The sequence below is a fragment of the Lipotes vexillifer genome, unplaced genomic scaffold, assembly GCF_000442215.2.
Source record: "Lipotes vexillifer unplaced genomic scaffold, Lipotes_vexillifer_v1.1 scaffold121, whole genome shotgun sequence".
In the NCBI taxonomy this organism is placed as follows: domain Eukaryota; kingdom Metazoa; phylum Chordata; class Mammalia; order Artiodactyla; family Lipotidae; genus Lipotes; species Lipotes vexillifer.
The window spans coordinates 1,683,981-1,700,011 of NW_006773122.1; the positions used below are offsets into that span (position 1 = coordinate 1,683,981).

Below are 16,031 nucleotides of genomic sequence, written 5' to 3' on the forward strand. Positions count from 1 at the left end.
GTGATGAGCCCCTCTGAGTGGAGGTGCCCAAGTCCTGCTGCCGCCTCCCCAGCTCTCCCTCCTCCTGCCTTCTCAGAAAAAAGGGGCGGGCACAAGGGGTCAGGGAAACAAAGCCTACAGCCTTGAGAGCAATGGACTGGGAGGCAGGAGCCCCGATTCTGACCCTGCCTGATCCTGGTCACGTCTCGACCCTCTTGCTGAGGGCGTGGTGCTCAGTTTCATCATTTGAATGATGAGCCATTAACTCTCCCCTGCCCGGTTTTTAAGTTCCAGCAAGGACCAAATAAATTAAAATGCACTGAAATCCGTGAAGGCTGGGAAGAACGCTCATGGTCACCATGACAAACACTGACAACGGCAAACTTTTGTTCAAACCGGGAGAGAAAAAACAAACCAAAGGCCTGACATTGTTGAAAAAGCTGCTGAGGGACTCAGGGAGCAGGGATGGCTCTGCCCGGGCGACACGTGCCAGATCACGCAAGGCTAATTCGGATCAGGGCTGCGGCCAGGCCAGGAAAGGTTCTGGCTTCGAGGGGGTGGGTGAAAGCAACTGCGCTGCCACCCAGAAACCCTGTGGGGAAGTGGGGGCAGAGGAGGGAGCCCCTCAGCCCTGCTAGCCCGCACAGTGCCCCCCGGCCCGTCGGGTACCTGAGTGGCTGGCGTCTCCTGTTTTTTGCCTTCAGACACTCGACTGGTGTCCTCACTGCTGCCGGTCCCCACCATGCTGGCTCTGAGGGCTGCCCTGGGGTGGGCCGTGGGCACAGTTGCCACGCTGGTCCTAATGGCTGAGACGGAGCGGGAGGGGCTGCGTCAGGGCACAGGAGCCCGTGGCCTCCCCGGAGGAGCAACACCCAATCTCTCAGCCCATCCTGGGGACCTGGCACGGTGCCCGGGGTCTTTGTGGTAGAAGCCCGTTAAATCCCCTCCCGAGCCTTCCAGGCAGGATCTGCCACTGTCTCCACATGACAGGGAGATGACACGACTGCTGTGGCTGTCACCCCTGGCCTCGTCCTCGGCCCCTCCCCACCTTCAGCCACCCCCCCGCCCCCGCCGCTGGCCAGGCCGCTCCTCCTGAGCAACAGGCAGAGCACTGGAGCCAAACGTGACTCTCCGCACATGTAAAACAGTCTCTATTGAGGACAGCCTGGGTCATGTGCAGAGGCTCAATTACACATGTTCACTGCAGCACTGTTCATGACAGCCAAACACCCCAAACAAAACCCTCAGCTTCCTCCAACGTGGTGCTGGCTAAGCGAACTGCAGGGTCCCACCCCAGTGACCACTCTGTAGCCAGCAGGCATCACGCTGTAAATATGTAACGCCACAACATACCAAATAAAGATTACTGAGCGTATGTACAGTGTGGTCTCACTAAAAACACATGGCGTTATCTTAGGCTTTTGCAAAGTTAATAGTTGTAAAATGTTAACAGTAATATTCTGGACAGTGGGATTCCAAGTGAGGTTTTTTCTTTTGTGCTAATCTGCATTTCTTAATTAGCCTACCAAGATCAGGTATTAATATCTTCATTAAAAAGTGTTCTAGTATTAATAATAGTAATTAACCATTTTCTTGCTATCACTGTTAGAATCACAGATTGTCAAAAGTCAAAGAAGGGCTTCCCTGGTGGCGCAGTGGTTGAGAGTCCGCCTGCCGATGCTGGGGACACGGGTTCGTGCCCCGGTCCGGGAGGATCCCACGTGCTGCGGAGCGGCTAGGCCCGTGGGCCATGGCCGCTGAGCCTGCATGTCTGGAGCCTGTGCTCCGCAACGGGAGAGGCCACAACAGTGAGAGGCCCATGTACCGCAAAAAAAAAAAAAAAAAAAAAAGTCAAAGAAATCCCAGATCTGGTCCTGTCTCCAGGAATCCTTCCCTACATGTCTCTGTTTAGGGATTACCTAACCCCTCCCCTTTACATGCCACCAGGAATGGAAGGCTCACTACCTCACAGCCCTCTCCACGTTCAGTCAGTCAGTTGTTACAAAGCTCTTCCTTATACTACAAACCTGGTCCCTGTAGCGTCTAGCCTCTGGTCTGGGTTCTGCCCTTTAGAGCCAGCACAGAGAAGCCCCAGCAGCTACTTCTCCTGAGCCAGCCCTGTGGGGGTGTGTGTGTGCATGTGTGTGTGCATGCGGGTGTGTGTGCGTGTGTCTGGCATTTGCAGCAGGGAAGTCAGCCCTGCACAGCGGGCCTGTGCTCACCAGGAGTCGAGCACTGCGTAGCGGGGATCACGTCCTCATCCTCACTCTCAGAGGAGCTCCTGGGTGTGCTCTCTGAGGCCTGGGCCTTCCTCGGGGTGCTTGTAGCCTGGGTTTGGGCGGGGGTAGCAGCTGGGCCAGCTGGACTACGATTAGGGTCGACAAAAATCAGAGGGGTTTTAATCACCTTGAAAAACAAAAACAAAACACACCCCCCCAGTGATTAAAGGCTTGGCCAGGGGAAGAGGAAGGGGAAGGTGGGTAGGGGAGGGTTTTATAAGGCGAGGGGTCCAGAGAGCTTGGGGTGGCTGGGCACAGTCAGAAGCCATTCTAGCTGCCCAGGGCACTCCCAGCTCACTCCCAGCCCACGCACCCACTAAGACCCCGCACAGTACCTCACAGCTCACAGGAGCCCACCTGACCCTCACATAAACCCCTGAGGTCAGCAGCGTTAGCTCCACCATACAGATGGGGAAACCACAAGTCCAGAGAGGGGAGGAGAGCTGCCCAAGGCCACGCGGCCCAACGGAAGCAGAGTCAGGGCCAGAACGTGCAATTCAGCTTCCCTCCTGTCTGACTTCAGAGAGACACCTGCCGCATGGGGCGCTCCAAGCAGCGCCCCCCTCAGTTGCCTGGTTGTCACACATGATTCACCCGGGGAGTCGTTCACCATCTAGTTGCCCCCATGCCCAAGAGTCTGATGCCACCTCCTGAGGGTGTGGCCAGGATGCAGCAACCCAACTACATCGGCCCAGTATCTTCAACAAATAAACTACACTGGGAAAATCAACAGAGTAAGACCGAAGGGACCCAGTACAGTGTGTGGCTCTTACATGGACTCCTATCCGACCACGCCAGATATAGAAAATGTCATTCATGAGACAACTGGGGAAATGGGGACACTAACTAGGTGGGTCAACATTTTAGAGATTGTGCTTAAAAAACAAACAAACAAAAAAGGGATTCAGTGGTGCTGGGGAAGTGAGTTGAAGGTTTGGATGAAACAAGCTTGGTCACAAGTTCAGAACTACCAAAGCTGGGGATGGTACTTGGGGGCTCTGTACACTGTTCTATCTGTGGGCATGCTTTGCATTTTCCAGTGAGACACTGAAACAAAGAGAAAGAAAGCAGCACCACCTGGTATTCTTACAGATGCCTGGGAACCACAGCTCCAGTGAATATGCCCACTGCACAGAAGGGCATCTGGGGAGCCTACTTTCCAGTCCCCAAAGGTCAGGTCTGGTCTGGGTTCTGCCCCCAGCCCCACACCCCACGGGGAGAGGAGGGCAGCAGGCAGGAGCTGCCCACGGCCACGGCCACGGTCTGGGACCCAGGTCTCTGCCCACCTCCCGAGCCTGACTCCACCTTCTCCCAGGGTGCAGCGGGAGAGGTAAAGTAAAAAGGAAAGCAGAAAGGGGCCCGCCCAAGAGGGGAAGCTCTGCTGGGCTTGGGCCCTTCCTACCCCTGCCAAACGGCCTCCCCCATGGCTGCTCCGATCTGCCACTTCCAGAGCCTTCCTTCCCACGTGATGAAAGAGAGAAGATGGAAAGTGGGAGAAGGCTTACAGTCAAGGGAGGGGGGATCTATATATATGTGAGAAGACAGAGGAACAGATTGTCGGGGATGAAGAGAGGCAGCAAGCCCACTGAGGCAAACAATAGCGTCTGGGATGTTAAAAGCAGCTCCGCAGCAGAAGCCTCCTCCCTGTTCCACCTGCCCACGCCGTGCACCCCTCCCTCCACCAGGCTGGGGGCTGGGCAGGGGGCCTGGCTTTGGGGGCTGGGGCACTAGGGGGACTCTGGCTGAGCCCTGGACTGGGGAGGGTTCAGAAGGAAGGCTGTGCTGTCCAGGTGTATGTGGGATGCACTTCTGATCCCACCTCTGCCACGACCTCACCTTGTAGCCCAGCCCCTGAGCTTCGTGGGCCTCACTGTCCCACCTGCTGAAAGGGCTATTAGTAACCCCAGCCTGGGCTCACTCACTGGAGGGCCTCTGGTCTGCCCAGTACACACAGGGGTGACAAGGGCCTTCTTTCTGGGGTACGTCAGAAAAGACGCACTGGAAATGGAAGCAGCCCCAACATCTGGCTGGACGCCCCGTGTAGGTGCTGGGCAGTGAGGGCCCAGAGGGAATGCAGGTGCTCCTTTCCTACTACAGGGTCTGACGCCTGTAGGACCAAACCCGGGGGCCTTCTAGAAGTCACAGCTGAGAGCATCACAAGAGTGCCCTCATTCCAGTCTGGGGCAGAGCACGGGTCAGGCAGATTGGCCCAGGCTGCTGACTCCAAGGGACATGGCCATGAAGATACCCGAGCTCTGGACGGCAGCACTTCTCCAAAGCCTCTCCCAGAACTGCCTGGGACTGGTTAGCAGATCCTGGGCCCACTCCACCCCAGGGAGATGAGAAATCCCACTCTCAGGGATGTGGCCTGGAGCCTCCATGGTTCACCAGCGCCCAGGGAATCTCACCCCAGGGGTTGAGAAGGCTGAAGCTCAGCGAGGGCAAGTGGCCCTACCCAGGGTGACCAGCAAACTGGTGTCAGAGACAGGGCTGGAAGCTAGTCCTCCACGCACCAGACAGGAACTCCTTCCAGGACCAAGCATGCTAAGCCTCTGATTTAACACCCTCATTTAGTTTCTTACAGGTCTCTTCTTTCTTTCTGACTCAACCTGAAACTCTGAAGGCAGGGCCTAGTCTTCTTAATTTGGTACTTACCCCAGACCCCAGCACAGACCCTGGCCTGGGGTTAATGCCAGCACAACAGGGCTGAGCCACGGACCACCCCCCAAGGTGCCCCTCAGAGCAAGGGGGCAGGCCCCATCCCCTGCATGGGGGGAGGCTGAGGCACAGTAAGGGGGCCTGGGAATGGACCACATCCCCTCTCTGCCTCCCAGCCTAGGGCTCTGCCCACCACCCTGGGATCAATCCCTTTCCCGCACGGACGGGCTAATAATAAAAACAGTGAAACTCGTCAACAACAGAGAAGTGCCTGATAAACGCATAATAACGATAATAATAATAATTAGTGAGCTTGGGATTAAGGAGATAAAAATCCCCCAGTTAGGAGGAGGCTGCAGCTTCCCCAAGCTGTGCCAACTTCCCTGAATCCTCCCAGGGAATGCACAAAGTGCTGACTTTTTCTTTCCTCTTTTTTAATAGGGACTCCAGAATACTGAGGACTAACGTACCAATTAAATGGTTCAGTTTAAGCATGATGTTCATATTAATTGTGTTAGTCCACCCCCGCAGAGAAGGGTGAAGCGGCCCCCTCCCTCCCAGCTGTTTCGATCCTGCTCAGAGAAGGAGGCAGCCTCCAAAAGGCTCCAGAGAGCCAGAGGGCAGTGTCCAAGCCCTGCTTCCTTCCTGCCACGGAGAGGGGAGTGTCGGGGTAGTGCCAGAGAGCAGACAGCCTGGGTTCAAACACCAGGTCTGTCCCCTTGTTACAGCCCTGTGACACCAGGGCAGCTCACCCAACTTCTCTGGGCCTCATACCTGGCTCCTCAAAATGGGAATAAAAGAAGCACCTAGGGCTTCCCTGGTGGCACAGTGGTTGAGAGTCCACCTGCTGATGCAGGGGACACGGGTTCGTGCCCCAGTCCGGGAAGATCCCACATGCCGCGGAGCGGCTGGGCCCGTGAGCCATGGCCGCTGAGCCTGCGTGTCCGAAGCCTGTGCTCCACAACGGGAGAGGCCACGATGGTGAGAGGCCTGCGTACCGCAAAAAAAAAAAAGAAGCACCTATCCTCATAGGTCTGTTGTGGGGATTAAACAGAATAATGAAAGTATGGGGCCTAGCACAGTCCTTGGCACTCAGGAAGTGACCAACGGTAGATGGAGTTGCTCATGGTTATTTTTCTAATCTAGGCTATTAACGAGAGAAAGGCAGTGAGCACCCCAGCACTGGGGGTGTGCAAATGGCATCTGACTCTACCGATGGACTGATTAGCACGTGGTATATCTATGGGGAGCTGGTTGTTTTTTTGGCTGCACCGCATGGCGTGCGGAACTTCCCCGACCAGGGATGGAACCTGTGCCCCTTGCATTGGAAGCGCAGAGTCTTAACCACTGGACCGCCAGGCAAGTCCTCAAGGGGAGCTGGTTACGGAGACCCACTGGTCTGGGGGTTGCGGGCTCCAGCATCTCCGAAGGGCCTGGCAGAAGCTTCTAGGAACTTGGGGCTAGAGGAGGACAAAGGGCAGTGCCACCTGCAGGCGAGGACTGGGGTTCACACAGAAGCTCAGACACCTGCCAGGTGAAAGTGGGCCTCTGGAGTTGGGCAGACAAGGTGGGCTTGGTCCCGCCCTCAGGGGTAGAGTCAGGGGAGGACGGCCGGCAGCGTGTGAGGATGGGCCGCAGGTTGTGTGAGTGCGGTCTGGGACCAGGCCTGTGGGATTCTGACAGGCCCTGCAGAGAAGACTCCCAGGTCCCAACAGGAAGCAGGGGTATCAGCGTCTGCCCCTTCCTTGGCTCCTTATGGGTCACAGGAGTCTGGGGAAATCACTTCAAGTTGTTGGGCCTTGACTCCTGATGCACCACCACATGCCCTCCTGCATTCACAGGCCCTCCCTGTCGGGCGGCACGCTGTGTACCTGTGCCAGCATGCAGAGCGGGGAAGCAGGACTGACACCCTGCCTGTTCACAGCTGAAACGGCCGGGCCTCAGCACGGTTAAGGCAAGCCCGGGCCTTGGAGCTGGTGGGCGGGGCAGCTGGCTCTGACCCTACACCATCTGGCTCTGTTGCCTTGGCTCTGCTGCCTGCCTCCCAGGGTTATTGTGTGGATGAACGTGTTAAAACAGAGGAAAGAGCTCAGGAAACTGGGAAGTGCTATTTAAGTGGGACAGATCTGCCCCCATGCCCGGGCCCACCTGCCCAGCTCTGAGCCTGAGGGTCCTAAGAGACAATGCCTGGCCTACCTGTCCCGCTGGCAGCTCGTCACTGCTGGTTGAGGACCCCTCTGCCTTCTTCTCCGGGGGCGCTGGGGCCAGGGTCTTGCTTCTGGCAGTTTTGGAGTTACCCTCCTTCTGACGGGACAAGCATATGGTGGGTGAGGGGGCATTTGTTAGCCGAGGGGAAGCACAACTGAGAGGCCGGGGTGGGGAAACCACGGCCAGAGAGCAACGACCCTCAGTCTCCGGGGAAGATAGCATGACCCCCCTATATACACACGGCGGGCACAGCGGCTGGCCCGGCATGCCTCCCAGCCACTGGGAACACAGGTCTCCACTCTGTCTATCCTTCCTCCAGAGCTGACTCTGAACGTGAAAGGGATGTGTGAGTCAGACACCACTAAAACCTGAGGGCTGGCGTGCTGTTGGCCGGGCATCTGAATGAGAGGTGATAGTGGCCCGGGACAAAGTGGCAGGGGTGGGGCCAGGGGCCCCAGCACAGCTCACACCTGGCTGTCACAGCCCCAGCTAAAAGCAGGAGTTGGCTGAGGGTGCTCCGAGCAGCTGTTATCCCCTCCTGCCCCCCTCCTGCCAGGCCAGGCGTAGACGAGCGGGGCGGGCTGGTTGGGAAGAGCCGTCAGGAGCCAGAGGACGACTCGGAGAGCAGTGATTAATCAGCAAGGCGCTGCTGGTGACCAGCTCAGGGGAGCCCAGGCAGGTGCAGAGGGCAGCTCTGGGCCTCCCTACTGGTGCGAAGGCCCCACTTTCACCCCTCAGAAAAGCAGGACCCATGTTGCCTGAGCCTCCAATTTCTTAAGAAAAGCTAGAAGATCCTGATTTGTGTATTTCCCAATTTTTAAAATGAATCAACTACAATGCACACTGCAACAGCCACACCCCCATGGCTTCCTTGCTCACAGAACCCTGACTCTGTTCTGGGGGGTCTCCACCACAGGCTTTGAGACGGTGGCTCCTTCTCCTAGCCAATCACAGGAACTGCAGGCCTCTCACCAGTGAGTGACTTTTTTGGGGGGTGGCAGGGGGCGGGCAGAGCACATGCCTTAGATCTGGTCAAGGAGACAAGGGGAGGGGAAGTCAACTGGGGGATTTCCTAGCTCTTTAGGAGATGCTGCAGCCCTGCTGTGACAATGAGGCACACGAGGCATAGAGATGGAAGAAATCTGAGTCACTGATGATACTGAGCTGAAGGAACCACCTTTACAGACACCTTATCCTGAAACGTTGGGCACGAGATAACCAATCCCCTTAGCATCTAAGCGCTTGTGAAGTAGCTGTTTTCTCCTGTAGATTAGGATGTCCCGACTGATACAATAACCTGTTTCAAACTTTACAGGGACCTCCCTGGTGGCGCAGTGGTTGGGAATCTGCCTGTCAACACAGGGGACACGGGTTCGAGCCCTCGTCCAGGAGGATCCGACATGCCGCGGAGCAGCTAGGCCCGTGCGCCACAAATACTGAGGCTGCGCTCTGGAGCCCACGAGCCACAACTGCTGAGGCCCGCGCACCTAGAGCCTGTGTTCCGCGATGGGAGAGGCCACCACAATAAGGAGGCTGCGCACCGCGGCGAGGAGTGGCCCCCGCTCTCCGCAACTAGAGAAAGTCCACGTGCACCCAGCAATGAAGACCCGATGCAGCCAAAAATAAATGAATAAATTAATTAATTAAAAAAAAAAAAGAAATGGAAGATCTGGCCTCACAAAGGGTCCATCTCCACCAGGTCACAACTGGCTAGAGCTGACAGGGACTGCTCTTCTAGATGAGACAAGGGCTCTCCAGTTTGTCCTAGTTGCCACCACTCCCTACTGTCTCTCCTGACACCAAGGCTCCATGTCAGTTGCCATCTATCACCCCTACCAGGCCTGAGCCCGTTGTTTCCATCACATGTCTGAGTCCTGGAGTTTGTCACCCTGAACTTCTTCTGTGCAAGCAGACAGAGGGAAAAAGGTCAGGATAAAAGTCAGTTGCTCATTCCTTCCCTCTCCCTACTCCCCAGGCTTCATGTTAAGCTAGAAGAGCTCTCCTTGAGAGATACACATGCCTACAGGAGGCCCCAGGCCCAGGTGAGGGATGTGACTTCCTCCAGCTTCCCAGGGCCTCATGGTACCTGCACCACAGTCCAGGCCTCCTCACGGCCCTCTGTGACATCTTTGGGAGCTTGGTGGGAGTTGCTGGCCTAGCCTTCCATGGGGCTGGTGTGCCCACTCGTGCTGTGGAGACCTTGGTAGATATGGGAGTGCATAGGACACCTTTCATCAGGAAGGCCTTGGTTAGGGGGTTTTTACAGCAGGTTTCACCTAAGGAGACATGGGGTACAGCAGCTGGGGGAAAGGATCCTGGGGTCAGAGCCTTAATCTGGTCTTAATTCCTTCTTCACCTGGCCCTGAACCCACGTTCTGATGCAGGTGTAGGTGGCAGTCGGTGGCTCAGAGGCCTGGCACTGAAGCTGCTTCCTTGTGAGGCCTCACCTGGGCTGGGGGCACAACTGCTGGCGTCTCCCCGTCACTGTCTGACTCCTCCTCGCTGCTGCTCTCCGAGTCCTCTTCCCGCTTCCCGGCCTGGGCAGCTGGGGCTCCTGCCTTCCCAGCGGGTGCTGGGGCAGCCCCTTTCCTGGGGGACCCCTTGGTGGAGGCTGAGGCAGCTCTGACCTGGGGGGTCTTCCCTGAGGGCTTCGCCTGGAGTGAGAGAAGCGGAGTCAGGGAAGGGTGACGGGAGATGGATGGGGCATGTGTAGCTGTGCTGTAGGCAGCTCCTGGCACAGAGGGGAAGCACAGGGCTGCTCTCTGCCCTCCCGGGCCTCACCTGAGCGGGCGCCTCCCCCTCACTGTCCGACTCCTCCTCACTGCTCTCCGAGTCCTCCTGTGGGCCCCTGACCGGCCCCAGCTGGGCCTGGGCTGCTGCAGCCAGTGCCTTCCCCATAGCCGGCACAGACACCTGGCTCCTGCCCGAGATGGCACTGCTCTGGGGGGCTCTTGCTGGTGGCTTTACCTGAATCATGAGGAGGGAACAGTATTGGGGAAGGAAGAGGAAAGCACAGTTCCCCTTAAGTGAAGCCCCACCCAGGGCATGGCTGTGGGGAGATCACTCCCGCTTGTGCAGGACCCTTGTTCAGGCTGGGGCCACTGCTTGGCCGCCTCTACATCCCACCCTGGCACCTCTTTTGGCGCTGGTCCTACTTGCCTTGGCTGGGGACCCCAGTTTGGCTTGAGCAGCTGCAGAAACCCCTTTTCCAGGAGCTGATGCTGCCCCTTTGGCTGAAGCCACTCTGGTGGCAGCTGGGTTGGCTTTGGTCTGAGGGGTTTTCACTGAGGTCTTCACCTGGAAGGAGAAAAGGGAATTACGGAAAGGAGGTGAGATGCAATAGAGCAGGTAGCCAAGAATGCCGATTCTGGAGTCAGATGCCTGAGTCTGGGTTCTGGCTCCTCCGGTAATAGCTGTGTGAACCTGGGCAAATCATTTGACCTCACTGGGCCTCAGTTTCCTCCTCTATAAAATGGGAATAAATGAGGCCTACCCATAGGGAGGGTGAGGATTAAATGGGAGATTCCCAGTGTTTAACACAGTGCCTGGCACACAATAAGCACTCCAACTTATTACTGTGAGAACTTTTCTTACTGTTAGCTAAGTATAAGACTACCCAGAGCAAAGGTGTTTTCCAGGCTCCCTTTTAGCTAGGTGGCCATGTGATTAACTTCTGGCTAATGGATGTAAGTCAAGCATACATTTGACTTTCTTACACATGTAGGAAATGTGTCTTCTTCCTCTCTGCTGCCTGGAATGCTGAGGTAATAGCTGGAGCTCAAGCAGCCATCTTAGTCTATGAGATGGGAGCCAAGAACTCAGGATGGCAGAACAAAAAGGAAAACCACTGTTGTTTGAGGTTTTCTTCAGCTTAACCTAAACTAAACTGATATTCAAGGAATCCCCTAAAAGCTTGTCAGAGTCTATAGACAGAACTATAGACATAAGAGCAACAAAAAGCAAAATCCTTGATAAGAGTGTGAAAGCAACCCTTGCTAATGTGAAATCGGATGAGGAATTTGGCATCATCTCAAGGCCCCTGTCTCCTTCAGAGATGTCATTTGAACAGTGATATGCCCTACAACCCAGCTTCCCTCATTCGCATGGCACCAGGTGAAATTATCAGTCATGAATTAAAGAAAGAAAATTCTCTAAAGCATGGACTATGTATGACTAAGGCTAAGGTGGTTAGCAGCACAGAACTCAAGTCATCCAGAGGAGAGTAATGTTTTTTACATAGACTTACAAAAACAAAACAAAAGATACCAAGTCTAAGTTGACCTAACAAGTCTTAAAAGTTTAAAAGGGCTGAAATCATACAAAATACATTCTCCAGCCACACAGGATTAAATCAGAAATCAACAACAAAAAGAAATCTGTATACTTCCATATATTTAGAAGTTAAGCCACTTCTTAATAATACATTCAAAGAATAAAAATTTAAAAATACAACATTTCGGGCTTCCCTGGCGGTGCATTGGTTGAGAGTTTGCCTGCCGATGCAGGGGACACAGGTTCGTGCCGCGGTCCGGGAAGATCCCACATGCTGCGGATCGGCTGGGCCCGTGAGCCATGGCTGCTGAGCCTGCGCATCCGGAGCCTGTGCTCCGCAACGGGAGAGGCCACGACAGTGAGAGGCCCACGTACCGCAAAAAAAACAAAACAAAACAACATTTCAAACTTCATGAGACAAAGCTAATACAGTCCTCAGAAGGAAATTTATAGCTTTAAATATTTACATTAGAAAGAAAGAGCTAAAATCAAAAATCTAAGATCCCAGGGACTTCCCTGGTGCTGCAGTGGTTAAGAATCCACCTGCCAATGCAGGGGACATGGGTTCGAGTCCTGGTCCGGGAAGATCCCACATGCCTCAGAGCAACGAAGACCATGCGCCACAACTACTGAGCCTGCACTCTAGAGCCCACAAGCCACAACTACTGAGCCTGTGTGCCACAACTACTGAAGCCCGTGTGCCTGGAGCTCATGCTCCACAACAAGAGAAGCCACCGCAATGAGAAGCCCACACACCACAACAAAGAGTAGCCCTTGCTCACCGCAACTAGAGAAAACCCGTGCCCAGCAATGAAAACCCAACGCAGCCAAAATAAATAAATTTAAAAAAGAAAAGAAAAGGAAAAAAAATCTAAGATTCCACCTTAAGAGGCTAGAAAAAGAAGAGCAAATCAAACTCAAAGTAAGGAAAGAAATAATAAAGATCACAGTGGAAATTAATGAAACAGAAAACAGGAAAATGATACAGAAAAATCAATGAAGCCGAAAATTGTTTCTTTGAAAAGAATGAAATTGATAAGTCTTTAGCTAAACTTACCAAGAATAGGACAGAAGACACAAATTACCAAAAATTAGGAAAGAAAGCAAGACATCACTATAGACCCTATAGATATTAAAAGGGGAATATTATGAACAAATTTATGTTAACCAATTAGACAACTGAGATGAAAACGGACAAGTTTCTAGAGAGGCACAAATTATTAACTGTGCACAGAACTATTAACAGGTACAAAATAGAAACTGATTCAAGAATAATAAAATCTGAATATACCAATATCAATTAGAGAAATTGACTTAGTAACTAAAAATCACGCCCCCTCCAAAAAGCCCAGGCCCAGGTGGCTTAACTGATGAATTCTATTAAGAAAGAAATAATACCAATCCAACACAAACTCTCAGAAAACAGAGCAGAAAATACTACCCAACTAATTTTATGAGGCAGTATCACCCAATACCAAAGCCAGGCAAAGATATCACATGATATCTACAGACCAATATTCTTTATGAAAACAGACACAAAAATCCTTAACAAGTGATTTGCAAACCAAATCCAGCAACAAATGAAAAGGAATATACACTATGACCAAGATGGATTTATCCCAAGAATGAAACATTGATTTAATACCTGAAAATCAACTAATGTAACACATATTAGCAGAACAAAGGGAAAAAAATCACTTCAATAGAGAAAAAGCATTTGATAAAAACCTAACTCCAATTCATGATAAGAACTCTCAACAAATTAGAAATAGAAGGAAACTTCCTCAACTGGATCATGGGCATCTATGAAAAACCTTCAGCAAACATCACACTTAAAGAGTGAAAGACAATGCTTTACCAGTAAGATTAAAAACAAGGCAAGGATGTCTGCTCTCATCACTACTATTCAACATTTTACTGAAAGTTCTAGCCAGTGCAATAAGGCAAGAAAGAGAAAAGCCATCTGGATTAGAAAGAAAAAAGTAAAACTGCCCTTAATTTGCAGACATGATCTGTATACAGAAAATCCTAAGGAATCTACAAAAGCCACTAGAACTGGTAAGTATGTGTAACAATATCACAGGACGTGAGATCAACATACATCACGAGGTCAGGCCCAGAAGGCACCACAGCACTTATCTGGCCATTCATCAAACACTGACTGAACATCTCTTCTCCTGCCTTTCTCACACAAGGGCTGTCTTTCTATGATATTTAAGTCACAAATCATCTCCTTCCTGAGTCTCTGGCACATTTGGTTTTCCAAAACAGACTCTCTGACTTTGTTAATTTTTTTTAAATTAATTTTTTTTTTTTTTTGGCTGCATTGGGTTTTCGTTGCTGCGTGTGGGCTTTCTCTAGTTGCGACGAGCAGGGGTTACCCTTTGTTGTGGTGTGCGGGCTTCTCACTGCGGTGGCGTCTCTTGCTCTGGAGCACGGGCTCTAGGTGCACAGGCTTCAGTAGCTGTGGCACGCAGGCTCAGTAGTTGTGGCTCGCAGGCTCTAGAGCGCAAGTTCAGTAGTTGTGGCGCACAGGCTTAGTTGCTCTGTGGCATGTGGGATCTTCCTGGACCAGGGCTCGAACCTGTGTCCCCTGCATTAGCAGGCAGTTTCTTAACCACTGCGCCACCAGGGAAGTCCTGTTAATTTGTTCTGAACCTCAATTCCCTCAATGGATGGTTTGCTTTGAGCTGGCTGGGTGTCTCTGAGCAGATCAGAGATTGTGACTCACTTCTGACCCCAGCAATGCTAAGCAGAATAGAACAGCATTTTGCGGGTGAGGCCATACAAGTATTATTTCAATCCTCATAATAACCCCACAACAGAGGCAGTTATTATCCTCATCCTTCAGATGAAGGCGAGGAAAAGAAGGTGGTCAACAAGACTCCTATCAGCCCTGCTTGTTTTAGCAGAAGGTCTTCAGACCTCTTGAAGCTAGGAAGGGCAGTAGCTTCTGACAGCATCAGGCTATAAGGCTACGCCCCTTTAGAGAGGGACTGGCTGCTCAATTTTACCTGACAGAAAATAAGGCCCCAAAGTATGACCATTTCTGTGGCTGGAAAAGTTTTGGCCAAGATATAGGAGAAGGAAGTGGGAAAGGCAAAGGCTTTGGAGGCAGGCGCTGGTGGGGCTGGAGCAAGTCACCAAACAACTCTTCTAAGTTCCAATTTCCTCTTCCAGAAACCAAAGTAAATGAACACCGTCTCATGGTACAGGTGGGAGGCTCAAATGGGAAGACAGATATTAAGTGATCGGCACACTAAAACTTTTAAGGCATTGGTCTGGAATATGTCTGTAGCTTGGAAAAACAGGATAGGAGACTACTGACCTGAGACTCTGGGAAGGCCAAGAATACTTTAAAATCTCAGTAAAGGAATGATAGGACCTTGGGTCCTACAAGATAATAGTGAGATCAGGACCCCCCCCGCAAAAAAAAAATCCATAAAAATGTGTGCTTTGGTACAGGGAAACAAGAAATGACTAATTTGAGTGGTTAGCGAAAAAAAGAGTGACAATTAAAAACAATAAATGGTGGGTGGGTGAATGCAGGGAGTGAGATATCTTCACTTCTCTCCGTTCTCCCAGGCTGGAAGGCAACTCTTGATTCTGCTCCCTCAGGGAGACAGATGAGAACTTGCTGTGTGCAGGCCCTTTGCTGGGTGTGGCAGCTGAGATCTCATCAAATTCTCACCTCTGTGCAGGTTGATTTCCAATTTACAAAAGAATAAACAGAGGCCCTAATGGATTACTTCATTTGCTAGGACATGGAGCTAGGACTTGAACCCAGGCAGCCTGGCTCCAAACCTCCCACCATTCGCCATTCACATGGTCTCCCCTAGTGATCCCACCAGAATGTTCTGCTTGGGGAAACTCACAAAGCCAGGCACTCTCCCACCCCCTGGCTTTTGCGCAGGCTGGTTTCTCTGCCCGGAACACTCCACATCACCTGGCCAACTCTTTCAGCCCACAGTTTAGATGCCACTTCTTCAAGAGGTCTTCTCTCCCGAAAAACCTCTAGACACCATCATTTGCCACGCCCTGCTAGCCTAGGCACACATCCTCCATCTCAACCCTACTATCATACCACACTGAAATAATCTGTACAGGTTCACGCCCCCCCATCTAGGCTGGGAACTCCAAGGGCCAGGGCCAAAGGAGCCCCAGACAAGTTGGCACCTGGCAGATGAGGTACTTAACAGACCTTGTGTAAAAAGAAATCTCAGTGGGAGCTCAAAAGGTGATGAAGGAGACCCTGGAGCTCGACCCTGGAGCTCTAATGGGCAGAGGAGATGAGTGGAAGGTGTGGAATGAGGCTGAGCTGAGGCTGCTGCATACCTGGGGCAAGAGCAGCCTAGGTAAGTGCATCCTCAGCCCCATCCCAGGCGACGACGGTGTGGGTGGGGCAGCTTGGCTCCTCCCAGGTCTCACCTGTGCTGCAGCTGAGGCCGCCTCCTCATTGTCCGACTCCTCCTCACTGCTCTCTGAGTCTTCTTGCACCTCAGCTTTGACCTGGGCCACGGTAGGCCCTGCCTTCCCAGGGAGCCCTGGGGTGGTCCGTTGCCCTGAGGGCCCCTTGGTGGGTGCCGAGGCAGCTTTCACTGGGAGGCTTTTCCCTCCAGACTTCCCCTGGAATGA

The 16,031-nt window shown here is 52.7% G+C and overlaps 1 protein-coding gene across 2 annotated transcripts in view; it reads right to left on the minus strand.

The window, feature by feature from the left end:
- Window positions 1-16,031, minus strand: part of TCOF1 (treacle ribosome biogenesis factor 1) — a 38,165-nt gene that overhangs the window by 6,887 nt on the left and 15,247 nt on the right. The window contains exons 13-18 of one of the 2 annotated variants that reach the window (XM_007448050.1): window positions 15,825-16,022; window positions 10,284-10,421; window positions 9,906-10,091; window positions 9,572-9,778; window positions 2,202-2,385; window positions 649-785 (exon numbers count right to left, since the gene is read on the minus strand). In XM_007448050.1, coding sequence (XP_007448112.1) covers window positions 649-785; window positions 2,202-2,385; window positions 9,572-9,778; window positions 9,906-10,091; window positions 10,284-10,421; window positions 15,825-16,022 — 1,050 coding nt within the window. Of the gene's footprint in view, window positions 1-648; window positions 786-2,201; window positions 2,386-7,112; window positions 7,221-9,571; window positions 9,779-9,905; window positions 10,092-10,283; window positions 10,422-15,824; window positions 16,023-16,031 lie in introns of both variants that reach the window. The other variant, XM_007448051.1, reaches the window with a different exon arrangement.